General features: G+C 29.8%; 9 protein-coding genes across 9 annotated transcripts; 4 read left to right on the top strand and 5 right to left on the bottom strand.

The window, feature by feature from the left end:
- Positions 1 to 473: 473 nt before the first annotated feature.
- On the bottom strand, positions 474 to 2,018 carry MSC1 (double-strand break repair enhancer MSC1; the record flags this gene model as incomplete). The annotated part of the gene is made up of 1 exon (XM_046080255.1): positions 474 to 2,018. The coding sequence occupies one exon, from the start codon at positions 2,016 to 2,018 to the stop codon at positions 474 to 476; it is 1,545 nt and encodes a 514-aa protein (XP_045937586.1).
- A 953-nt stretch (positions 2,019 to 2,971) lies between these two features.
- On the top strand, positions 2,972 to 4,846 carry RSC9 (Rsc9p; the record flags this gene model as incomplete). Its single annotated transcript, XM_046080254.1, has 1 exon — positions 2,972 to 4,846. One exon carries the CDS (start codon positions 2,972 to 2,974, stop codon positions 4,844 to 4,846), a length of 1,875 nt encoding a protein of 624 aa, XP_045937587.1.
- Positions 4,847 to 5,094: 248 nt separating this feature from the next.
- Positions 5,095 to 8,757, bottom strand: RPM2 (ribonuclease P; the record flags this gene model as incomplete). Its single annotated transcript, XM_046080253.1, has 1 exon — positions 5,095 to 8,757. One exon carries the CDS (start codon positions 8,755 to 8,757, stop codon positions 5,095 to 5,097), a length of 3,663 nt encoding a protein of 1,220 aa, XP_045937588.1.
- A 1,124-nt stretch (positions 8,758 to 9,881) lies between these two features.
- Positions 9,882 to 11,822, bottom strand: ERG13 (hydroxymethylglutaryl-CoA synthase; the record flags this gene model as incomplete). The annotated part of the gene is made up of 2 exons (XM_046080252.1): positions 9,882 to 11,180; positions 11,724 to 11,822. The coding sequence occupies 2 exons, from the start codon at positions 11,820 to 11,822 to the stop codon at positions 9,882 to 9,884; spliced, it is 1,398 nt and encodes a 465-aa protein (XP_045937589.1).
- Positions 11,823 to 13,676: 1,854 nt separating this feature from the next.
- On the bottom strand, positions 13,677 to 13,877 carry SPO24 (Spo24p; the record flags this gene model as incomplete). Its single annotated transcript, XM_046077008.1, has 1 exon — positions 13,677 to 13,877. The coding sequence occupies one exon, from the start codon at positions 13,875 to 13,877 to the stop codon at positions 13,677 to 13,679; it is 201 nt and encodes a 66-aa protein (XP_045937590.1).
- A 3,811-nt stretch (positions 13,878 to 17,688) lies between these two features.
- ERO1 (ER oxidoreductin) lies at positions 17,689 to 19,455 on the top strand (the record flags this gene model as incomplete). Its single annotated transcript, XM_046080251.1, has 1 exon — positions 17,689 to 19,455. One exon carries the CDS (start codon positions 17,689 to 17,691, stop codon positions 19,453 to 19,455), a length of 1,767 nt encoding a protein of 588 aa, XP_045937591.1.
- Positions 19,456 to 19,606: 151 nt separating this feature from the next.
- On the bottom strand, positions 19,607 to 20,272 carry TAF13 (Taf13p; the record flags this gene model as incomplete). Its single annotated transcript, XM_046080250.1, has 1 exon — positions 19,607 to 20,272. One exon carries the CDS (start codon positions 20,270 to 20,272, stop codon positions 19,607 to 19,609), a length of 666 nt encoding a protein of 221 aa, XP_045937592.1.
- A 1,152-nt stretch (positions 20,273 to 21,424) lies between these two features.
- Positions 21,425 to 24,517, top strand: ARG81 (Arg81p; the record flags this gene model as incomplete). The annotated part of the gene is made up of 1 exon (XM_046080249.1): positions 21,425 to 24,517. One exon carries the CDS (start codon positions 21,425 to 21,427, stop codon positions 24,515 to 24,517), a length of 3,093 nt encoding a protein of 1,030 aa, XP_045937593.1.
- Positions 24,518 to 25,101: 584 nt separating this feature from the next.
- On the top strand, positions 25,102 to 26,148 carry SCDLUD_001314 (uncharacterized protein; the record flags this gene model as incomplete). Its single annotated transcript, XM_046080248.1, has 1 exon — positions 25,102 to 26,148. One exon carries the CDS (start codon positions 25,102 to 25,104, stop codon positions 26,146 to 26,148), a length of 1,047 nt encoding a protein of 348 aa, XP_045937594.1.
- Between the last annotated feature and the right edge of the window lie 157 nt (positions 26,149 to 26,305).

Here is a 26,305-nt window from a genome sequence, read left to right on the forward strand (position 1 = left end):
AATAAAAAAAAACAACAACATCCGCCCACCAACAACATCCGCACCTTATCAACATTCGTACATTATTTCCCCCACCTAAACCCACACACCACAACATAAAAAGATATACAAAAGCATATAAAAAAACTTTTGACATTTTGGGCTTTTTCCCCACCAAGATTATGTAAATGAGATGGAAAAGAAAAGAAAAAAAAAAAAAAAAAAAAAAAAAGAAAAAGATATCAACCATTCGAAGTAATAAAAAAACTATTAACTATAATATAAACAAAGTTACTCTTGCACATATATACCCCCCACATAGAGTTGTATATTTAAATATAATAAAAGTTTGAAATTTAACATAAATAGATAGAAATAAAAAAGAAAAAATAAAAATAAAAAAATAATAATAATAAATTGAACCTTTCTCTTCCCTATACATCACCGTTCCACTCCTTTCCCGATCCCTTTTTTTGGTTCCCCACCTTTCCTATTTACCAGATTCTGTTATACCAGGGGGTGTTATTAGTAAGATAATTTTTGACAAATTTTGGAGTAAAACCACTCAAATCAGATTTAATCCTTTCAAACAAACCCTTTGAGGTCCTCCCGCTTGTAGTGTACCTATCACCAGTCAAATATAACAAAGTATTGTCAGTTGCCTTTTTAATTAAATCCTTTCTACTTGAAGAAGGCAAGACGCCAAAACTTTTCAAATATTCCTTTAAGTCATCGTTTGTCCACGAATCAAACGTTTTCTCCCAAATAGCCTTGATATTATCTTGATCAACAGAAGTCACAACTGCATCTTTCTTTTCTTTAACTACACCAATCAAATCATACAATTTGTTGTTCCCGCTTTCAATTATATCTTGAATGTCATCATAACCAGAAGCGACACTCTCGCCAACCCAGCTCTTGATGTTATCCAAGTTCCAACCTTTGAATAAATCTGACAAAACTTGCTGTTCACCATCATTTTTTTTGATGCCTTTGATAATCTTCTTATTTTTATTAGTTTTCAACAAATTAATCAATTCTTCTTTTGAACTGTCTTTGTTATATTCAACACCACGGATATTTAAAAAGGACTTGATTCTTTCAATTGGCCAAGAGTCTAGCCCCACGAAAAACGTGTCATTAATCACGTTATCATCATTGACATTTGAGATTTTGTCCCGAATATATCCCCAGGCATCGGAAATTTGGTCCTTTGACTTAGAGATAATGGGTGAGGCCTTGTCTTTGGAGTATTCTGTATACCAATTCACATCATTTTTTAGCAAAGATGCGTGCTTGGAAGCAACAGAAACTAGACTGTTATAATCCAGCTTATTTTTAGGCAAAGCAATATCATGGTATTCTAACCATCTCTGCAAATCCTGTGCAGACCATCTGCTAAAAACATCTGCGTTAATTGCGCCATCCTTATTAAATAGATCAGAATATTGACCAAGGTCTAAAGATTTGTAAAAGTCATAAATTTGGTTCTGTGTATTTTCACTAACTTGATAAATATTAGCCTTCACCAATTCTACCAATTTTTGTTTATCATCAAGTTGTTGATCAAATTTGATTTTGTACTTGTTCAACCAATTTTTTAAACTATCAACTGACCAACTATTTAGATACTTATCGCTCATATAATACCCTGCAGTCCCCAAATTATCAGAAATTTTCTTTGAATTTTTCTTTAATGCCTCAAGCAAGGTTGTTTTGTCGTTTGAGTCTAAATTAATTTTGTTTTCATTTAAAAACTTTTTCAAGTCAGAAACGTCCCATGAATCAAACAACCAATCATAAATGGAATTGCCACAACTTGATAAATAGCTCTCACCTTTCAAATTGTTGGTATGGAACCAACCGCTATTTTTATTGTTGTCTGAATTTGTTAGGTCATAAAATTGTTTTTTTAACTCTTCTAAACTCCATTTGTCCTTTTTATCGTCAAAGACACCACCGTGATCCTTAATGTAATCAATTAAATCATTAGATGTCCATTTATTGATATCAAAGCTCGTTTGTTGCTGTTTTTGCATTGGATTGCTAAAAGCAATAACATTGACGAAAAAATAGATCAAAAATAATAATAATCTGAAATTTTTAAGCATTTTTTTTCTTTTTTTTTTTCTCTTTTATCGATAACTTTTTCTTTCCTTAATTTTATCCTTTTACAAAGTTATCAATGAAAAGGCTATAAAGATGGATAAGTTACTTTTGGTTTAAAGAATTAGTCAAGAAAAAAAAAAAACAAATGAAAGCAGAAAAAGGGAAAAGGGAAGAAGAAAATAAAAAAAAAAAAAAGGAAAAAAAAGGATGTTTATATACAAATAAATATTTAGAGATTTTAATGGTTTTTATTCTTGTTATTTAAATTTGATTTATTGCCCCTTTGTTAATAGTTTGTATGCCTGTAGATGAGAATATAAATTAAAAAAACAAAATTTAAGGGTATTTTAATTTTTGTAATGGCAGAAATAAAAAGTTGTGATCTTTTAAAATTTCAATACAGCGATGGAAAGTAAATCACTAAGTAGTAATATATATATATATATCCGTGAAAAGAGATTTATTGTTATGTAACAATCTCCCTTTTTTTTTTTTTATTTTTAATATTATATCGTTACTTCCATCGATCAAATAATCCTCACCCTTCACATCCATATTATATTTCATTGTCTAAATAATAATAATAATAAATTGTAAAATGTAATATTGCCAATTCTTTTCTTCTTTTCTTTTCTTTTCTTTTCTTTTCTTTTCCATAAAACAATTATACCGATATATTCACGGACATTTTAGCCTTTCGGGATCAATCTTTTTTTTTTTTTTTTTCATTCCTTTTTCCATTCTTTTTTCCATTCCTTTTCCCATTCACAATTTAATACTTTCTTCCTTTTTTCAACATACAACAATAACCTTTCAATACTTAAAAATACCCAACAATTTAAAAAAAAAAATAAAAAAAAAATACTACACAATACACACAGAAATGGATTCTAAAAGTAATGTATTTCAAACTATTACACCTAATGGTATAGTATTAAACACTGATGACCGTACTGTAACCTTGGAGGAAACTATAGTTAAGGGTCCCTCCATTTCTATTCAACAACATTTAACCAATTTGGACATCTATAAAAACTCACAATTGCCCATAAGTAATAACAGTGCCAGTGGAAGTCCTGATTTCACGAACAGCAATCGTCATTATGGTGTTGATGAAATGGTTAGGATGAAAATGGCTCTTAAGTCAAATATTAAAGAAGAAGTTATGTGGAGCTTAAGAAAATTTTTAACTTACAGTACGAAAGCTCCTTACTTGATGTCTCTCAAATCAACCACAAATCTGGATTTATTAAATGATTTTTTAGAAATTCTTGAGGAATTTGATAAGGATTTTCTATCATCATCACCCAGTAAAAAAAAATTAAGGAGCTTACTAAGTTCAGATGACCTTTTCAAATTGCAATGTACTCTAACTAGCCTACTAATTATTAGGAATTTAGCACAAGATTTGGATAATACCCAAATTTTCGCCGCTAATTCCATTTTAAAAAAATTTCTGTTAAGTTTAATGTCCTTCAATAATAATCCCAATAATATAATTTATCCAGATAATGTCAAGTATTTAACTGAGTTCCAATTTTATGTTTTAGAAATTATGGAAAGTATTGCATCTTTTATTGCGCCAGCAAAGAAAGATGATCCATATTTTGAAAACCTACTGCACATTTTAACTCAATCTAAAGACAACCATTTGATAATTTCAATTTTAAGATCAATGTCAAGATTACTTGTAAGGTCTAGGATAGGTGAGGAAAGTTCAGCCGATAATATTAGTGATGCCGTGTTAACGCAAATCGTCTCATATTTGTTATTGGCAAAGTCTAACTGTAATATAGCGGATTCTAATAATGATTATAAATCTTCAGCCAGCGGAAGCAAAAAGTATAAACCAATCAATACTACCAATGACATTAATGATAAATTAATTTTGGCATCATTGGATTTTCTATACCAGTATATTTTACCCGGGAATGAGAGATTAGCTATATTATTGGAGAACCCTACTAGATATAGCATATTGTTTACGACATTGCCTAAACTATTATCATACAACGTGCTTAACTATGGTGAATTCAAAACTATTTTAAACCATACGGAGGTAAAGCTTATTAAAAGAGTTGAATTACCACCACCTGAAAGTCCACCGGCTTTGCCTAAAGCATTATACAATCAGATTTTACAGATCGATGAGCCTAAAAGATCCACCTGTTGGCTAAGGTGTTGTTTTGAGCCGGATTTAGAGAGCGAGTTTACTCAAATTAAGCTATGGAGAGCTTATGAGTCTTCTTTTGGTGCTAAAGTTAAAGCTCAAGGTAGAAGAATGATTCCTGCTGTGGATTTTATTAAAAATGTTTCCAATTGCTTTTATAAAGCATGTGCTATGGTTATCACTGATGAAAAGACAAACACTAAAAGATTTGTTATTAAGGGTATTAAGCCAAGACGACATGCCGTTGATATAGTTAAAGGTACCCAAGAAGCTATGGCAGTCATTGCACCTGTTACTAATTCAAGCAAAAAAAATAATCACAACAATACTAAAAATAACAATGGAAAGGTACTGAAGCCACCAAGACAAACAAAATTGCCAGATATTACCTTTCCAGTTGAACTATCATCTGTTTCTAATACAGCCGCCATGCTTCTATGTTTAATATCATCTTTTATATCCCCCTCTAAGAATGATGAGGACATCAAAAAATTCTGCACAGATATAAAACCTTTTGTTATATTAAAAATATCAACTATACCACCTTTAGGTAAGCACTTGTTTGAATATCTGGAAAATACTAAATAATCCTTCCTCTTTATATATATATATATATATATATATAACAGTGAAATAAACTTACGACTAAAGGGTTACGCTTTTGGGATTTTTTAACAACATCCAGGGGAGAAAGAATATTACATGAATAAATAATAACAATATAGAAAAAGAACTCTAAAATAAATCAAACCCTCATAATGAAATTAAAAATCTGTAACTGAATAAATAAATAAATAAATAAATATATAGTCATTAAATATTAAATAATAAAAAAATCATGCACGTCCATAAAGTTTACTAACAACTTTCATAAACTGGTCAATCTTGGTAATGTTACCACTAGCATCAGATTTGATAAAATAGTCTCTTATTTGAGATAGCAACTTAGATAACTGTGCTGGTTTGAAACGGAAAACAAAATCGCTCATAATATACAATTCCGTAGATAAAGAATTAATGTAAATGCTTTCAACAACATTATTGAAAAGATATGGTATGTTCTTAGGCGAAACTAAAGACCATATATGTAAAATCTTAGATAACTCGGTAAAACTCATCTCAAAACTACCTAAAAATCTTTTAAACCTAAAATAATTTTTCAATCTATCAGAAATATTTTTCAAAGCTTTACTAGATTGGTCAAACTGTAAAGAACTTTCAAAATTATTCAACATTTGATCCAAAATTTCCTTTTTCAAAGCCAATGGCTGCATAGGTAAATCGCTAAAATATTCTTGGTAAACTAAAATCATATCATGGTAACTACCCATAGAACACAAAACATTAGCCAACTGTAAAGTATTCTCAATAACATCAATTTGCTCAAAGTCTTCATTGACAAGACTCAAATTAAACAAAATATAGGATCTCAAGTCATTGGTCTTATGAGGAGTTATGTTTTTGCCACTTTTAGCCAAGGTTTCTAAAGCTTCCTCAAATTTCTTATTATTGATCAAGTATTCAGCCCAAATATCGTTAGCTACATTAGCTTGTAAAGCCTTTTTGTATTTACTAAATTCAGAAATAAATTTTTCATAGTCCCCGCCCCTAATATATGTTTTCAATAATAGTTCGGTATCCAAAATTGGTAAAATTTTGTTATATTTCAGCATAGTCTTGTAATCACATAAATTAAATAACATTTCATAAATGTAATTCACGGTCTCTTTATATTCAGCCTGTAATGTAATACTTTTGAAATGATCGGGGAAATCGATCAACTTGATAAAAGTATGGATGTTATCATTAAAAGCATGTGCAATTTTCTGCAATTGATAATCCTTCAAGCAAACTAATATTTTTTGTGAAAATAAGGGATGATTCGCAATCACCATTAAAGACTTACTTGTTCTACTATTAACTACCAAAGTATTGCACATAGCTCTCAGGGCATCGTTAGAAGGCACTAGCTCGATAGCCTTGGTTATTATTTCGCTATCAATAATATTCTTGGTAATCAAAGCATTATATGTATCAAAATCAAAACAGTAACCTTCCTTCGATAATCTTTGGAATTCCTTAATACCAGTGTTGAAAGTGGTTCTTATCATCCCACCCAAACTTATTGGATATGATTTATCCCAGTCACCTAAATGCAAAAAATATTCTTCATCAATTTCTGGAATGTCCAACACTCTTGTGCTCAGTTGTACTACCTTGTCAGACAATTTTGTTGGGTCCAAATGCATTCTCTTGTAATTGATAATTAATTTTTTAAATCTCTCAGTAATCTTTTCCTTAAAATCTAGTAACACTTCATTGGAACATTGTGTGAAATAATGATCCAAGTTGTTAAATTCAGAAACAATTAAAGCATGTATTTCCAAACTGTAAACATAAGTTTCAACTGTTTGAGGTGAACACCACATGGCTTGGAAAACGGCAATAACTCCAGCATAATTATAGTTTAATGTTGTATCAAATTCTTTGCAATATCCCATAAAAAATGGCATATGACCAACTTTATTCAAAATCACCTGAGAATGATACTTGTCAACTAAGCTATTCAAAAACTCAAACTTTTCCAAACCAGTATTCATTGAAGAGCCGTGCGACTCTACTAAACGCAAAAGATATGAGTCAGGGCTTTCTAATTTATTCTTCAAATAATCAAAAATATGCGGATACAAAACAATTTCAAATTTAAAAGATTTAATAATAGATTCTTCTAATAATTTCAAAACCATTCGCGTGTCATTTAATTGTAAAGAATAATCCATAAATGAACTTAAAATAGACTCAACACCAAACGGATAAACCAATAAGTCAGTCTTGTTAGAAACATCCTCTTTTCTAAAGGATCTTTCCATAGAAAATAGATAATCGTAAATTTTAACAGCCAAAGGCCAGTTACCCAAACAGTTACCCAACATCGATAAATAAAATTCATAGGAAAATTCTGGAATCCACGATAATTTCTTAAAGTTAAACCATAAATTGTAAGCTTTTTCCGGATTTATTTTACTAAATGATATAAGGAAATTGGACAAAACAACTTCTATATTCTCACTGGACCCGTTTTCTTGTCTAATTTCAAGTATTAGTCCATCTAATAGTTTCAAAGCTATTCTTAATTGGCCACACTCTACCAAACCAGCCAAAGCAACGGCATATACCTTGTATTGGTTGTGTCTTAAATCATTGTCTACCGAGGAAGACAATAAGATAGACCTGAACTCTTCATAAAGTAATTTTATAGTCTTGTAATCATTACACAATTTAGCATAATGAAATAATGGTATGTAAAAGTCCGAGTTCTTAGTGGTTATGTAAGGGGTAATGTGCTTAAAAATATAATCTATGGAGACAAATCCAGGGTATAAAGAAACAGCCAATAGGAAATTCTCCAAGAGTTCTTGGGATGGATTGTTTAATTTTTGAGCTTGGACTGTTTGAAATAATTCGGTTGCAATTTTAAAAAAATCAGTACCGTTGGCATTTGCTGTTTTAAATGCAATAATAGAGCCATCAAATAACGTTTTAATAACCTGGTCATAGATATCCGGAGTGGGTTTTATTTTATTATTGATTATATCCTGGTAACAATTTAACAAGTTAAACATTTTATCATCCAAGGATTTCGAATCCAGATCACGAATGCATAACGATTTTATAATTTTCGAATAAACTTCCACCGATGGGACAATATCATTTCTTTTCAACGCATTGTATAGAGAATAAATTTTGTTGTAATCCTTCTTGTTCATTAAACAATCGTCTATTTCCTTGACCGTTTGCTTTAGAAATTGAGCTTTATTTAAAGTGACTTCAGTATCAGCTTCCCAAGCGGGTTGTGGTTCCTTAATTAGTATTTTTTTATTCAAATTTTCTATAGCCGCATCTAAAGTAGCAGCGGTTGAATAGTAATTTTTGGAAAGTTTTTCCTGAAATATCAATTTTTGGTTCTTATTACTTGTATATAAATCTTTAGAGTGCAATGTTGATGCAACATTAAAAGAAGCTCTCCTTTCTCTAGTCACCTTAAAAGGAGCAATTTCAGTAGCACCAGGAGTGGGAGATGAAGAAGAAAAAAAGCATCGTGCACTGTTAGCGTTATTAATGACTTTGGGTTCACTAGGCAAATCATTTTCTTTGGTGGCATGCGTTTTACTAGCTTCTTCTGATACAATATTTTCTTCAGTATTGCCTTGTTCAGTAGTATTTTCATCTGACACTTTATTGTTATCGTCTTCGTTATTATTATGATTAGTAGCTAGGATATGTTCAATGTTATTATAATTTACATTTGCAGCCAGAACATTGGCATTAGTTGAGTTAGAAGTCCCATGGATTAGAGGTGGTGCGTGTGCCTCAGAATTTAGTAGAGTTCTATTTTTTTTTATATAATGATAGGTACTATCAAAAAAGGTAGTGGTAGCTTGCTTGTGGGTAGCAGAATGATATCCCTTGGAATATAACTTAAAATTTCTAAAATGCATGGATTATTAAAGTCTACTTTCTTCTTAAGTCAAATAAATAATGATATTTCTATATCCGTATTAGTATAGGTCAGTACAATATAGTAGTACGCTTATAATTATATTATCGTATTGCTTTCCTTTTTTTTTTCTTTTTTTCTTTTTTTCTTTTTTTCTATCTATTTGTATTTAAAAAAGCGGATACTACCTATTGTACATAAAAACTAATAGTGTTTTTTCCTCTTTATATATATATATATATATATATATGTCTCTTCTTCACTTTAACAAAGCTAAGTTTTTTTTTTTTCGTTGATTAAAATAATCCTGATCATAAAACATTCATGTTGTATTACAGAAAAAAAAAAACAGAAATATATCAAAAGAGATGAAATTAGAACAAGGAAAGAAGAGCTAACAAGGATCAAAAAGAACAGGGGGAAACGGAAATTAAAAAAAAAAAAAAAAAAAAAAAGCAAACTTTTGAAATTTTATTTTTTTTTTTTTTTTCTTTTTTTCTTCAAGCGAGTTGTCAATACTTGGTATATAAAAACCATACAAATGACAGTATATTACTACAATTCCCCCACGGCAATTTCATACTAATGTAAATATCTCAGTTTATTATTATTAACTAAAAATGCAACATAATTGGTAGAAAATTTCGGACTAAAAAAAGGAAAATCCTCCCCAGAAAATAACGCAGACTAGAAGAAAAACATCTGGTTCGTATTAAATGATTACTCTTAGTATCATAGATACAACCGGAGTTATTTTTATTAAATACTATATGGTGCGGAAATAAATAGCCAAATATCATTGGCTAGACGCACAACCGACTGTAATAATATATATAATTAATAAACATTTATCTTTTGTTTTAATTGATCGAGCTTGTTTCGGTGCATAACGTTTCTGAAAAGATGATATTATAAATTTTTTTTTTTTTTTATTTTTATTTTTTCTTTGTATTGAAAAAAAAAAAACCTAACCTCGAAAAAAGTTTATTTATCATATATAGACTAAAATATGCTTAAAGATTATATAGAAAAAAAAAAAAAAAAAAAAAAAAAAAAATATACATATATATATATATATATATTGGTAATGATTTCTAGAACTGTACCCCATAATCGCTAGTTCAATTATTTTTTAATAGCATAGGATCTTTTGAACTTATCATCAATTTCGGTTAAGTAATAAACACCTTGTTTGATGTTCTCAATAGACCCAGTTGGTTTGAAATTCTTTTTCAAATGAGCAGCTTCTCTTAAGGATAAAGCAGCCTCGTATTCTTCTGGACTACAAACCTTTCTGTCTTTCAATTTATTATCAACATCTAATACATCAATGATCTTTTGGATGTTACCAACAACTTTACAAGAATATAAACTAGCAGCCAAACCAGAACCGTATGAGAATAAACCAATACGTTTGTTTTGTAACTTATCGTTACCGACATAGGAAAGTAATGAAGTCAATGACGAAAATACCGATGCAGTATACATATTACCTGTATTGGTTGGAACAATTAACGATGGTGCTACTCTTTCTTTGTGTAAGTTTTTGGCAACATTTACAAAAGTCTTTTCCAAGACTTTATCAGTCAGCGACTTATCATAATCTTCTGTGGCAAAACTGGCGTCAACATCTGGATACAATGATTGCTTGGCTCTGAAATCGTTGTACAACAATCTACCGTAGGACTTAACAACTAATTTACAAGTTGGAACATGAAAACAATTGTAGTCAAAGTATTTTGGTGTGTTTAAAGCTTCTGCACCAGCAGCAGATCCTTCTTCAACCAACCCTTTAGCAATAGCTTTTCTAGAATAGGCTTTGTAAGACTGATCTAAAGCTTTAACATAACAAGTTAAAGAGAAATGGCCATCGACATATGGGTATTCAGAGGTGAAATCAGGCTTGTAGAAGTCATAAGCATGTTCCATATAGGAACCTCTAACACTGTCAAAAACAATTGGAGCATCCGGACCAATCCACAAAGCAACGGTACCAGCACCACCAGTTGGTCTGGCGGCACCTTTATCATAAATAGCGATATCACCACAAACAACAATAGCATCACGACCATCCCAAGCGGAAGATTCAATCCAGTTTAAAGAATTGAATAAAGCGCTTGTACCACCATAACAAGCGTTAATGGTATCAATACCTTCAGTATCGTGGTTATCTGGGAACAATTGAGTCAAAACAGATTTAATGGATTTAGATTTATCAATCAAAGTTTCTGTACCAACCTCAATTCTACCAATTTTATTGGGATCGATGTTGTAATTTTTTAATAATTTAGAACAAGCAGTCAAGGCCATGGAATAAATATCTTCTCTATCATTAACAAATGCCATATTGGTTTGACCTAAACCAATAGTGTACTTACCACTGGAAACCCCATCGTATTTTTCTAATTCAGCTTGATTGACGCACTGTATAAATATATGTATTTTTTTTTTTTATCTCCCATTTTTAGTAAATTGTTAGTATATGATATAATATATATTGTTTTGTTGTCACATCAGCCGTAGCTTTATATCAGATATATTTGCAATCACTTTTATTCTTAATGTTTACAGCGAAGTGACAAACCGAAAAGAAAAGAAATAGAAAAGCACTATTTGGCTCATATAATATTCTTTTTGACTATAGATTTTATTGATTATAGCCGCTTAACTTTATAGTATAAATATCTGTTTTTTTTTTTTTTTTTTCTGAGCCTTTGTAAGAAGCAGAGGAAAAAAAAAAAAGCTTTTCTCATTTTTCTAATCATAATAATTTAAAAAGCCGCCCCCCGCCCCCTTATAAATACTTTCTTGTTTTGGTTGTTGAATTAAAGTAATTAATTAACTAAAAAGGTCAAAATCAAAAGATCAAAAGTAATATTCATGAAAAAGTGAGTGAGATAAAGACATATAAATATAAAGACGTGCAAATGTGCAATAAATTGTAAAGAATTATAAAATTAAACATACCTGTGATGGAATATATATTTCAATACCCTTAATACCAATGTTTTGAGGACGTGGTGGTTGATCGATAACTTTTTGTTTCTTGGTTGCTGATTCGGTCATGGATGTTGTATGTTATCTTTTATAATACTTGATTTTCTTTTTTTTGTTTTTTTTTTTTTTTGTTGTTTTTTTTCAGTTCTGGGAAGTTACCCTTATAAGGTATGATAAATGGGAAAGAAAGAAAAAAAAAAAAAATGACGATAGTAAACAGAATTGGTTTCTAGAGAAGAGTATTATTTAAATAAGCTAAAGTTAATTAACCAATTGCAAAAAAAAAAAAAATAAATACGTAAAAATAATTTAAAATTGTAAAGAAAAAAAAATATAATAAAATAAAAAGAAAAGAAAAAAAAGGAAAGATGTTAATTTATTTTTTTTTTTTTACCTTGTTTATTTTTTTTTTTTTTTTTTTTTGCTTGTATTTTGCATAAATTTGTTCATATGTTGTTGTTATGATCGTTCTTTATAAACTTTGTACAGATTTGCTAGTCTTTTTCTCAATCCAATCTTAACGCGTCGATTTATCGGTTTATTACAATATTATTTGTGTGCCTGTGTTTGTGCGTCTAAAGAAAAATAAGTTATTTCTATTTCTATTTTTATTTATTTATAAACGAAAAATCAATTGCTATACGATATAATACGACAATATATTAAATCATGTAATAAACGACGACATTTCTTATGCTATTTTTTTTTTCTCGCCTAAAAACTGCTCCCTATAACAACAATAATAATAGAGAAAGTAATGCAATTGTATCATATAAACCCTAAAATAAAGAATTCTTAGTACGTACCATCGGCTATATACTGGCATCATATTACTATAATTTACGAGAGAAAACGTTAACCAACGTTGTTGGTTCGTATATTCCAAAATCTTACCCCGAACTCCATTCCTCGTCGGTTTTTATACAAATAAGTAACTCTTTTATAATCTTATCCGAAACAAAAAGCATATCCTTGAAAAGATTTTTTTTTTTTTGTTTTTGTTCCTATGTTTTCAAAAACTAATGTCTTTATACAATATGTTTCAGACTAACAGTTACGACTCACATATGAAGTTTGAATAATAGCAAATCAATGACTTCATGCAAAAAGCTATACAGTCATTTTTTCATGTACATTTCCAATTTCTCATATAGTAGAAGCTAGAATGTATTATGAGGTGAAATGATTAATTAATGTCTGATAATGACTTTTTTGAGGGTATTATCATTGATCATACACATATTTGAGTGGAATGTTTGGCTAAGATATAATTGTATAGCATCCCACTTTGAACGATTCTTCTTTTTATTACTTTGTCTGTCCATGATCTGTTGGAAAATATTGGATGCTCTTGATTTATGAATTATACAGCATTAAAGGATTCTTACACATCCAATGGTTGATAATTGTAAAAATGATTTTATTTAGACCATTAGACCAAGTTCTACGCAATATAGAGGTTTTTAAATGTCCGCTGCAGCAATGATTTTATATTTATTGTTAAAGTATTTGATTTTTTAGCTTACCTAAGTGCTTGCTCCCTTCTTTCTTGATAATAATTCTATTCCTTAAAAAAAAAGGGCAAATGTCTGAACGTACCCCTTACCTATTGGGGAAGTGTTATCATTTTACACGATACATTAAGTTTACTAAAAAGTGTATCATGGCCATACTTTTGATACCAAATGTGTACCTTACTGTGTAAACGCCATTGACACATTTGTTAATTTTACTATTTGCATTTAACATTATAATCATTTAACATTTTTTTTTTTTTATATTTTATACATTTTATCTAGAAAATCAAAGATGGAAAAAAAAAAAAATTAAATATATATATATTCGTACCCTTTAAAACCTACAAAAAAAAATCATTTATAATAATAGGGTCCAAAACCCATATGCAGTCGTTTAATTCGCAGATTATAGAAGTGGTAGGGAAGTTCTTCTTCTTCCAGAAGCATTGTTAACTATACCATCAAAGTTCTTAGCACGTGGGAATATATTTGCACCTAGACCAGCATCGCTACTTTTTCTTGATGAGTTAGGTGTCGAAACAGGTGACAAATTTGGGATAACAAATGGTTGTTGATCAATCTCTGAAGTTAATTTTAAAAAGGCCATTTTATCTTGTTTTTATTTTATTTTGTTGTGATTCGGTTTGTATTGCTTTGTAAGCGAGTTGCTTTGCTTTGCTTTGCTTTATTTTGTTTTGTTTTGTTTTGTTTATTTAAATTTTACTTATAAATTATAAATCACAAACACAAGATACTTTTATAAATGTTATTTTTCTTCTATTTATATATGAATGTATAAACTTTTTTTTTTTTAATTTAGTTTTCTAAATTTGTTTCTAATTAGTATGACTTTTTTTTTTTTTTTTTTCTCTCTTGTTTAATCATACAATTAATAATATTAATAAGCGTATAGAGACACATTTTTTATGATGATTTTTATTTTTTAATGACTTAATATTCAATTTAATGACGAAACTATAAGATTAAAATCGCTAACAAAATACATTATTTTTACATATACGCTAAATAATATATTTTGTATGGGGAAAAAAATATTTTTATAGTTTTTTTTTTTTTTTTTTTTTTGAATGACAAAATCTTAACCACCCATCCCGCGCGGATGTTAAAAATCTACCAAAAGACATAAACGTTTAAATTACCTGGCGTAATTTGAAATCCTTTTTTTTTTTTACGATTAAATCATTCAGAAAGAAAAACGAAATGTAAATGACTCCCTTAATTTCTTTGCTTTTCTTTTTCATGACTAGTCAGTTTTTTTTTTTTTCCCCGGAGTAAAATAAAAAGTAGATGAGTAATTGTTTTTATTATCACATTCCATATTAAACGATTATATAATGTTTAGTGGAAAAGATGTAAGCATTCGACAGTTTCTGCCTAGCATTTACTAAGGTTTTTTTTTTTAATGACACTTTCATCTTATTTCCTTTCCCCCTCTGCCTTTTCCCCACTTAGGTTTTAAGGGAGAACATTGGAGGCGCAAGTGCTTTTTTTTTTATTTCTTCTTCTAAGCTATAAAGCGCTGTATCAGCTAATAGGTTTTCCCACTATAATTATATCATACATAAAAAAAAAAAAAAAAAAAAAAAGGATTTTAATATCCGCTTCTCTTATCTATTTATTATTAACGATCCCTACCTCCGGGAATAAAGATGGAAAAAAAATAAAACAATATGCACGCGCAATAAAAAGATTTTTTTTAATGTTTAACTCATACATATTGCAATAATAGGTTAAACTTTAATTATTAATAGTAATATATAACTAGAAATATGTTGAATCACAGCAAGGATCTCTTTGTTTCATTCTAACTCCCTTTTACACAAATCACATGCAATTAATAGATGATTATATAGATGATTATAACTCGTAAGTGACTCGGAGTTTGGGTTGATATGTACTTCCAATCCGAATGTAAATCTAATTTGTAACTGAAAACTTGGTCAAAACTTTTTTTTTCTTTTATTTTCTAGAAAGTTCCTTATATTTGTTACAGCGGCTTAAAGCAAAAAAAAAAAAAAAAAAAAAAAAAAAAAAAAAAAAAGAAACTTTAAATATCTTGAGTATAAGACATGGTGCTACAGCTTTCTTGTCTAAAATAGTTTCCAAAGCATTTCCATGTATTACTAATAAAAATATTAGCTACACAACAGATTTATACTTAGTCTTCTTTGATACTATATATAATAGACTAAGCATAAAAGCTTAACAAAAATGTATACATTTTAGTGACACCATTTTTGTATCCAAAAAAGCTTAAATGGGATAATGACAGTTGGATCCTTAAATATTTTCATAATGAGTCATTCTTAAAGTTGATTATCGGGAGAAATTGTTGGCAATCTAAGACAAACGATATGTTATGCTGCCAGACTCTTTATAAGTCCTTTTAACTATCAATTCTAAGATAATACATTATATAAACTGACAATAAAACCACTAATTGACCATCCCTCTATAAATTATTTATTTATTGTCGTTATTTCCATCCATGTCATAAAATTCATTGAGCGTTATTAATTATTTATCAAAAAATTATTTTGCGATATCCTATTTCGATAGCCCTGCCAATTAAATATATATATACATATATCAATGAAAAAAAGAAAAATAAGAACAAGATCTAGAACAATTAAGAAAAGATATAAAAGGAAGGAATATTTAGAAAAATATTCTTCATGATTTATTTATAATTTTAAATAAACTTTGATCTTCTACAAATACGGTTGATATATTGACAAAACCTAAAACTTTTTCTGAGAAAATTTAGGCTTCATCTATTGCTATATTTCTTTATAGACCGGACAACTTCTCAATAATTCAAATGACGCGTAGCATAATTTTTCAATGCGACGTTATTAACTTCGGTGTTGAAGTGTTATAAAAGTATTTGTGTCGCTAATATAAATATTATTAAGTGTAACATCTTTTTACAAGTCATTATTTACGATTGAATCATAACGGCAAAGTATTTCACTATTTACATTTGTCTTTTGTAGGATTTATTATGTCAAGGTTTAAATAGAATTAAAAAATTAACTGCTGACTAAGCTGATAGTTACGCTAAGATCTCTGATCAAGTGGAGCATAGTCAAGTGTGACATACACTGTTTAGACTCATCGGTAATTTTACGATGTTTAGTCAAAGATGGTTGTACAATAAGAATATGCTATTGCTAGCTAATAAAGGTAAATCCAATATAAAACTTGAGACCTAGTTGATTGTCTCGTATAATCTTTCAAGCCATTTCTATACCATGCATCATTGAAACCTATATGGTCGTCGTCAATGTTAGTAGCTGTTGTAGTTCCCATAAAAATAAATAAAATAAGATTAGTAAACATCAAGGTACATAGGATGTTCCGTTATTAACCTTTTCTTTTTCTCATAGTTGCGTTACTATTTAGAATTATTGTACAATGTCCAGGTATTATAATAAGCTTTATCTACACTGATTAAACGCTAATATATTTGAACTAATAGCCCTTTACTTTTGCTATTGTTGTACGAAAGTTATTTTCTTAATTATTGATTTTTAATTATGACAGATGCTGCTTAATTTTATACCTTCTTATTTTAAATAAATTCTAGTTAACAAAAATATGGTCTAGTTTTAAGATTTGTTTTTAAGTCACATGTAGTGTTGCCGTATTAAATGACTTATAAGATATAACGCCACTCTATTTTTTTTTTTTTTTTTTTTTTTTTTATGTTCGCGAGGGGCAAAAAAAAGAAAAGAAAAAAAAAAACAGAAGCATATCTGTCGTTTATAACAACGCTCATTTCTATAACCTTCTTGGAGCTTCTTTCCTTTATTTGTATTAAAACACTAGCAATAATAAAAGATTACTAATTGAAATATCGAATGTTTATTTATGTGTAAATATATATTATATATACATATATTAATACCTATTTTCTTTTCTTTTTTTTTTCTTTTTTTTTATTTTCTTTTTTGATAACAGCACAAGGCTTGTTAGTCGAAAAAAAATAAACACCTATATCTTTGCGAGTTGTATAGAAAAAAAATAAAGACACTAATCAAATTTTAAAAAAACTAGTTATTGACGACGTGTCATCTATTCCTTTACTAAGAGGTTTTTAAATATAGTTTTCAGTTTTGTTTTATTTTTTCCAGCTTTTATCTAGAAAAGACTTTCCAGCCGAAAAGCTTTTAAAAGAAAAGGAAAAAAAGCGAATATAAAACGAAATATTTTTGAAATTGTTATATAATAACATAAACTTAATTTCGATTACACAATTTTTTTTTTTTTTTTTAATTTTATTTTACCATTTAAATCAATAATTGGTAATAAAGCTTACAATAAAACAAAAAAAAAAAAAAAAAAAAACATAGATACATCATAATATATATATATATATATATAAAGGTATCAATATGAATATGAAAATATTAAATAAGTCAGTGGTATTATTATCCTTATTACCGTTTCTCACTCTAGTAAGTGCATCAGAAAATGTCACTGCCAATGATACCGAAGTAACCGACGAAAGCAAAAATAATTTTTGTAGGATTGATAAAGATGAAAATGTTGGTGCCACCTGTGATATAACGTTTAAAGAGATTAACGAAATTAATGGGAAAATAAGACCGGAATTGTTGAATATTGTGCATAGTGATTTTTTCAAATATTTTAAACTAGACTTATATTCTCAGTGTCCATTTTGGAATGATAATAATGGATATTGTGTGAATAGAGCATGTGCTGTTGACGTTATTGAAGATTGGGACAAATTGCCAAGTTATTGGCAACCTGAGGTTTTGGGTGAATTAGATAAAAGTGGTTCAGAAGAAACTTCCTTAGACACACAAGATGAATTTTTAAATCATTTATGTGATAATAAAGGACCTAACAAGAATATACGGGCCACTACTAATACCAATAACTATGGATTAGTTGGGAAACAAGATATTGAGTATTGCGATGTTGATGAATTTTCCAAAAAGACTGCAGCTTTGGTTGACTTAACAGCCAATCCAGAGAGATTTACCGGGTATGGTGGTGAACAATCCTCGTTGATCTGGTCATCAATTTATAAAGAAAATTGTTTTATTGATAACAAGAATAAGAATGATACTAGTGATAACCAATGTTTGGCTAAAAAAGTTTTTTTCAGATTAATATCTGGTCTACATGCTTCTATTGCTGTTCATTTATCTAATGATTACTTGAATACGGAAACTGGTAAGTGGGGGCCCAACTTGGAGTTATTCATGGCCAGAGTTGGTAATTTTCCCGAAAGAGTTGCCAATATTTACTTTAATTATGCTATAGTTTCCAAGGCTATTTACAAAATTTCTCCCTTTTTGGAAAATTTGGATTTTTGTAATGATTATGATGAAAAAACCAAAGAAAGGATAATGCACATAGCTTCCAATTTGAATACTAAAATTTTTAATGAGGATCTATTATTCCAAGACGATTTGACTTCGGAATTTAAGGACCAATTTAGATCCCGTTTTAAAAATGTTACCAGAATTATGGATTGTGTTCATTGTGACAGATGTAGATTATGGGGGAAAGTGCAAACCACTGGATATGCAACAAGTTTAAAAATATTATTTGAGATGGATGATCAAGACGCATCAAGCGTGGTTAATAACCTAACAAAATACGAGTTAATTGCGTTGTTTAATACATTTGACAGAATATCACAATCTGTCCAATCTATTAATAATTTTGAAAAATTATACTACAAGAAAATCAACAGTAATAATGTATTTGCCAATCTTTTCTCCAAAAACAATTTTTTCAAAATGTTGCAAAGTTTCGTATCAAACGTATCTAATAAAAGTGAAAAAGTGCTCGTCAATACTGGTGCCAACACAGTTAATACTAGGGATGATAAGGATGTTACACCGGCTGACGCTTTCAAAGACATTAAAATGCCAGCTACTAAGAATCGCAAGCCAACTAGTGAAAATAACATCAAGAATAGGTGGCATCAGGCTTTTGAAACGGAATGGCATAACTATAAAGAAGCAGTTAGGTTCATTTTGCGTAGCTACGCCGATTTACCCAGAAATGTTTATAATATAATTGTTAGGAAGGTTAGTTCAATTTGGAATTCATTTGTTGGTGTGGATAATTATCTTCCAGTTCAAGATTCTAATCCTAATGTTTATACATTAGATTTCCATTAACGTGTTTATTTTCCGGTCTCCATGTGTTTTTAATTTTTTTTTTTTTTCTTTATTTTAATCTTTTTCTCAATATATACGTGATTATGCATAACTGTATATACATATATACATATATATATACATATTTATAAACAAAAAAAACAAGAATTTACTACTTTTTTGATATTCGTTTTTTCGTAGTATCCGATGGGCTGTCTGTTAAATTATTTGTTCTTCTTCTTCTTTTCCTTTTTTTCTTTGGTGGGTCATCATCTTTTTGATGTTGTTTTGTTGAGGGGCTGTTAACTTCATCCTTTTTATTGCTGCTGATCTTTGTCCTACGTACTTTTTCTCCTTCTTCATTATTATTATTACTACCATGATTATCACCGTTATGAGGTACATCAAGGTCTTCTTCCAGTCCTTCCTCCCCTTCTTCTTCCTCATCATCATCTTCTTCCTCTTCTTCTTCTTCTTCTTCCTCAGCATCTTCATTGTTGTTGAAAGTTTCTTCTTGTATTTCATCTGCTTTGGGTAAATTAATTGACCTTTTTGCTTCATTGATCACTTTGCTTAGTCGAACAATTTCTTCAACTCTACCTAATTTTATTGGATCTCGTCTTAATGCAAATTTGAAATCATCTAGCTTGACTTTATTTCTCTTGGCATGCAATGCAACCTTACGAGAGTCTGCACATAAATCGACTAAATAGGAAGTTAAAATCTCATCCATACATTTGACCGTTGATGGTAATGGTGTTGCTATATCCCCATAGACATATAATAACATTTCTAATTCCTTATTAAAAAATTGGGATCTTCTAGATCTTTTTGACATTTGACTAGTTGTTAATTTTAATTTTTGTGGTTCTTTATAGTTAAGTCATTGAAAGAATTTTATATCCTTATTAAAGTATAGGGAATGTCCTTCAGTGCAAAACTTTCTTGTTCACTAATAACTATGATAATTTTATGGGAAATATATCAAAAAAATAAAAAAAAAAAAAAAAAGAAGGATAATAACAAAAAAAAAAGAAGGATAATAACAAAAAAAAAAAAAAAAAAAAAAAAAAGGAACGCGTATGCCTTCGGTAAAAACAGTTTATCTTTTCATCCGGGAAAATTTGTTTTTAGTTATAGAAATTTAGCTTTTAGAAAACAAAGATTAATTAATAAGAAAAGGAAATATTAGTATTTAGAAATAAACAGATATACGCTATTATATTAGTAATTTTTTTTTTTTTTTTTTTTTTTTTTTTTTTGATAATACCGGAGTATGAAATTATTCCCAAACTATTCGGGTAGAAGTATAGATTTTTTTTTTTGATTGTCCGCACAATTGAAAACGTTATCGAAATTATGGTAAATGTTCTGTCGGTTAAATCGTATTTTCGGACTGCAAAGAAAAAAAAAAAAAAAAAAAAAAAACAAATAATAACAAAGTAGTGTATAAAAGACCACCAGAAAATAAGGCAGTGTTGCATTATGGGATTGAAAGTGGAAGTTGACAACGATGGCGATAATTATTATTTTTAAAAAATTTTTTTCAATTTAATATTTTATTAAACAACAAAAAGCTCAAGTTCTTTTTTTGGAAAGTGTTTAGAACTTTTTGGCCATTTTTGGAGACTATTGGCTAAGTGACTAAATATTTTACTGTTTTTTTTTTTTTTTTTTTTTTTTTTTAACAAAATAAAAGCATCTTGAAAAGACAAAAAGAGGAAAAAAACTAAATTCTATCATATAATAGTTTACAGACGAAGGGTATACAAGTGTCAATAATATTTGAAATATTTATCACATATATATCTTTTTTTAATTCGATTTTTCATTTCCTTTTTTTATTTCATTTTTTCTGTTTCATTTCATTTCTTTTTTTCTTTTTTTTTTTCCTTTTTTTTTCCTTTTTTTTTTTCCTTTTTTTTCTTTTCCTTTTCTCTTTTCTCCCCTTCTTTCTTTTAATTAATATTTGTCAATATTGGAAAGACGAATGTTTAGCAACAGTTCTGGGAAAGACATCGTCTCTGCTAATCCAGTCACTGTCAGTTATAATAATAACATTCATGCTAATGTCTATACCCATAGCGCATCAGGGTTAAACTATGATGACCGCGAGAAAAAAACCGATACAAAGAAAAGGTCTAAAACTTTTACAGGATGTTGGACTTGTAGATCTAGAAAGGTTAAATGCGATTTGCAAAAACCTAATTGCCAAAGGTGTGTAAAGTCCAACTTAAATTGTGGCGGATACGATATTAAATTAAGATGGTCTCCGTCTATTAAATTTGATAAATATGGTTATCCAAAAAATGAACCTAGTAAAGGGGTTATTTTAGATTCAGATGGTAATATTCCACAGTTTCAAAGAAGAAAAATAGCATTTGTTAGGTATAAGGAAGAATACCAGTTTTATGATGAAATGGATACAGAATTGTCTGAGTTAAATGCCCCAACTTTAGATAAAATTGCAAATAATAACACATGGATCATCAAAAAATTCGGTGTTTTCAGGGGTACTGTGAATGCTAACTTTCCTTATAAACCGAAATTAAAAAGAAAGAACAAAGACGGAGGTTATAACAGTAATGATGTGAGTAATAAAAAACAAAACTTAACAGCTAGTGATAAGGATTTTAGACAAGAGGCCGCACAACCAGCAAAAAGGACAAAAAGTATAATATTTCCGGATTTTAATTTTGATTTCAATAACCCACATGGTACGGAATGGATATCCGATGAACTTCGTGATGATGCCATTTTAACTGCATCCGCTGTTCAAGGGCGCCAATTGAATTATTTCAAATTTGATACTACTACTACTACTACTACTACTGCTAATAGCAATAACACTAGTAACCTCAATTTGGAAAACATCAATGATCCATTTTTCCTAATACCAGATAATTATAATACCAATAACAACAGTATGTCGAATATTGATACAAATAATTCTATTATGTCTAATAGTCTCAATGATAAAAATAACATTAACAATACAAACCAATTAACCAACCACATCTATCCTATTTTGTTTCATCAGCATACAAAGAAATTAGAAGAACCATTCAATAACAGTAACTTAGGAAACACTACTTTTAAAGATAAAGACAATATGCAGGGGTCAGTTTCGAACACTACCACTTTTGATAACAGTCATGTGGAAGATGTTTCAAAAAAGAGCTCCTCAAGATTGACAGATTTTCATGTCAATCAAAATAGCAGTAAGAATATAGAAAATGAAAGAAATACAGACGGCTACGCAACGCTTCCATATATCGCCAATATCATACGACAACAAAACTTTCCATATGATATATCTAACCCAGTTGTCCCACTTGGGAATTCGATAGCAATACACGCGCCTGGCGAGGAAGCCATGATGCCCAAACAGCTATTAGAGGTAGTCCATTCACCTATTCCATCTGAGATCATGGAAGAAGTTAAAACCAATTCATTATTAAAAAATATACCGACAACTGGATTAACATCGCACGGGCTAACGAGGTTTCTTCTAAATTATTACATGCAAAATGTAGCTGATTTAATGACTGTTTTTCCCTTGACAAGTAATCCTTGGAAAACAATATATTTCCCACGTGCATTGAAAGCTTTAGGTGATTTAGTTGGTATGGGATATACATCGAACTCAAGAAATGCGTTGTTAAACGCACTATTGGCTGTTTCTTGTTTTAATTTGCAGAGTAAATTTGTTAAAAATTCAAACCCGATGAAATTTTTTCTACATTTGGGAATTAATTTTCGATCACAAGCGTGGGGATTTTTAGAACTGTGTTTAAAAACAACGGTGAATGAAGAAAGGTATAAAGATGTTCTAACTGCTATATTATCGATGAATACGATCGATGTTGTTTGGGGAACAATGGCTGACTGTCAAAGAAACATGGAAGTTTGTGAAGATTTTGTAGAAAAAAGGATGAAGGTTCGTCCAAAGTTGTCAGAGAAGACCAAATCTTTACATAGAATTTTTTCATTTTTAAAAATCATTCAAGACAGTACTGCTTTGGATAAAGTTAAAGACAAAGAAATCACAATAACGGAAGAAGGCCATTATAACGGCGAGAGCATATCGTCTATTAACGAGCACTCTCCTGCTGAAAATAACCGCATCTTTGAAAGGGGCTCTGGTGCTAACGGTGTGGGTTCCATAGAGAATAATAACGAGGAAAATTTAGAAAATGGTCAATTTAAAGAAATTTTATCTTCCAAGGATGGGAGGATACACATTGAGTTTGTCAAACAACAATATAACGACGATGCCACTAGCGCTAAATATTCGTCGCCAGGTACTCATTCTAATTTAGAAAAACAAAGCACACCGTCTGTACCAACTCCAATATTTAATGATATAACCTCATTTAGCCATTATTATTATTATCCTAAATCATCCAATGCTGGCCTCGCTTTATCTGAGCCACTAAATATTAATGATTTATATGGGTTACCAAATTCGATAATTTTGTTGTTTTCAGATTGTGTCAAGTTGGTCAGGCATAAGGAATACTATAGTATACATTGTGTGAAAACCCCAGAAAAGTTTGAATATTTATGTAAGAAATTTGAAAAAAGATTATTTTCTTGGAAATCGGAATGGAAATTTTTCAAAAACAGTGATAATAGTAGTCAAGGAAAAGAAAACAATCAAGAATTCGTTAGTGACATTATAGAAGGGGCATATCACCACACAATGAGTTTTTATTATAGTTTAATCATTTACTATTTTAATATGCTGAGAGAAATCAATAATGAATTATTGAGAGGATATGTGGAAAAGGTTTTGTATCATTTAGAAAGGATGGCTGATTTGGTTGAAAATAAAAACGTCAAGATACTTCCGTTGATATGGCAAGCCTTTATAGCCGGATGTTCTGCAATAGATCAGACCACCCAACAAAAATATAGGATATGGATGTCAAAATTGGGTAGTGGTTGTTGGGGTATGGGTTCTTATTGGGGAGCCAGGCAAATAATGTTTGAAGTATGGAGGCGTAGAGAAATTGGGGAAAGCAACGATGATTGGTATTCCGTTTATAAAGATTGGGAAATGAATTTGATGTTAATATAGGTATGTATTTAAAATGTAAAAGAAATGGTATTTATCAAATTTCCGTCTAAATCCTCTTATGGTACCCACTATTTTTTTTTTTTTTAATTATTGCTAATGGAAATAAACAATATAGAAATATGCGTAAATTTCTTTCCATATTATAAACATTTTTGAAACATAAGTAAATAAAGAAAAAAAGATGGAAAATCTCACACCGAGCCGGAAAATTTTTGTTTGTACGCGGGCATCTGAGCTCCGAAACAAATTTCTTATTAGTAAGCAAGTAGGAAACATCATGATACCATTCAGTACTAATATCCATCCCCTAGATCTAAATGAAGGTGGGGGAAAAATTACAATAAAAACAGAGAGCTAAGGATATATATATATAGTAAAAAACAAAAGCATAATATTTTTACATGTATTTTAAAAAAAAAATTTTTTTTCTTTTTGAACGTATTTTTATATATATGTATATATAAAGGTACCAATTTTACTAATTAAGAGAATTTCTTACTTCGGGAATTCAAGTTTTAGAGAAACAAATCAAACATAACCAATATTGTGGAGTTGAGAAAGGAAAAAAACAAAAAAAAAAAAAAATGACAGTTATTAACGTAGGTATCGTAGGTACAGGTATTTTTGCTAGAGATAGACATTTACCATCATATAAAGAGCTAAGTGATAAGTTTAAAGTTGTTTCTTGTTATAATAGAACTAGAAGCAAGGCAGAGGAATTTGCTAAGTTGGCCGATATCCCAAAAAATAAAGTTTTCAACTCAATTGAGGAGATTGTGGCTGATCCAGAAGTTGAACTTATCGACGCTCTTGTCCCCGTCCAATTTAACTTGGATGTGGTCAAAACATGTTTAAAAGCTGGGAAACCAGTTTCTTTGGAAAAACCAATAGCAGCTACCATGCAACAAGCACGTGCCTTGGTAAAATTGACGGATGATTCGGATGTACCAGTTTCAATTGGTGAAAATTGGTTGCATTTGGAATCTGTAGCCGCTTTAAAGAAAGCAGTGAAAGAGATTGGACCGATTGTTTCTTTTACTTATAACTCTACAGGGGCCTTTGTAACCAAGAACAAGTATTTGAGCACGTCATGGCGCCAACATCCAGAACACATTGGTGGTTTTTTATCTGATGGTGGTGTTCATCAGTTGGCTCTTTTAACCAGTGTCTTGGGTGAAATTAAATCAGTATCTGCTTTGACGAAACAAGTTAGAAAAGAGTCCGGAGCGGATGATGTTGTTTTTTCCACTGTTAAATTAAAGAGTGATGTGATTGGGACATTCACCTATGGGTCGGCTTTTGGACAAACAAGTAAATGGACTATTTTTAAAATATACGGGCTAAATGGTTCCGTGTTTTTGGATCTCTCAGATAAAAGAGAACCTAAAATCACTGTTCTTGTCGGTGGGTGCGCCGAAGAGAATTTAAAAAACGAAACAATAACAGTTAAAGAGGATGAATCTTTTGGTGTTAATGCTGAATTTGAAAATTTTCATCAGGCTGTCGTAGCTAAAGACAAAAATTTAATTTTAGGTACACCTAGAACCTGTTTCCATCATTTGGCTTGTGTAGCAGCCTTTTTAGAATCCTCTAGTAAAAATGGTGATCATGTTGATGTTGAAACTGTTTAAATTTTATATATGTATGTATGTGGAATGGGGGTAAGAGGATTAACTATTCCTCCCTCCTTCTACAAGGAAATATAAGTTTAAAATATATGATGTAATGTTTATGTGCCTCTTTAATGTCGAATATTTAATATAGTGACGTGTTTTGTTACGAAGTGAA

The sequence above is a fragment of the Saccharomycodes ludwigii genome, chromosome I (genome assembly GCF_020623625.1).
Source record: "Saccharomycodes ludwigii strain NBRC 1722 chromosome I, whole genome shotgun sequence".
In the NCBI taxonomy this organism is placed as follows: Eukaryota; Fungi; Ascomycota; class Saccharomycetes; order Saccharomycodales; family Saccharomycodaceae; genus Saccharomycodes; species Saccharomycodes ludwigii.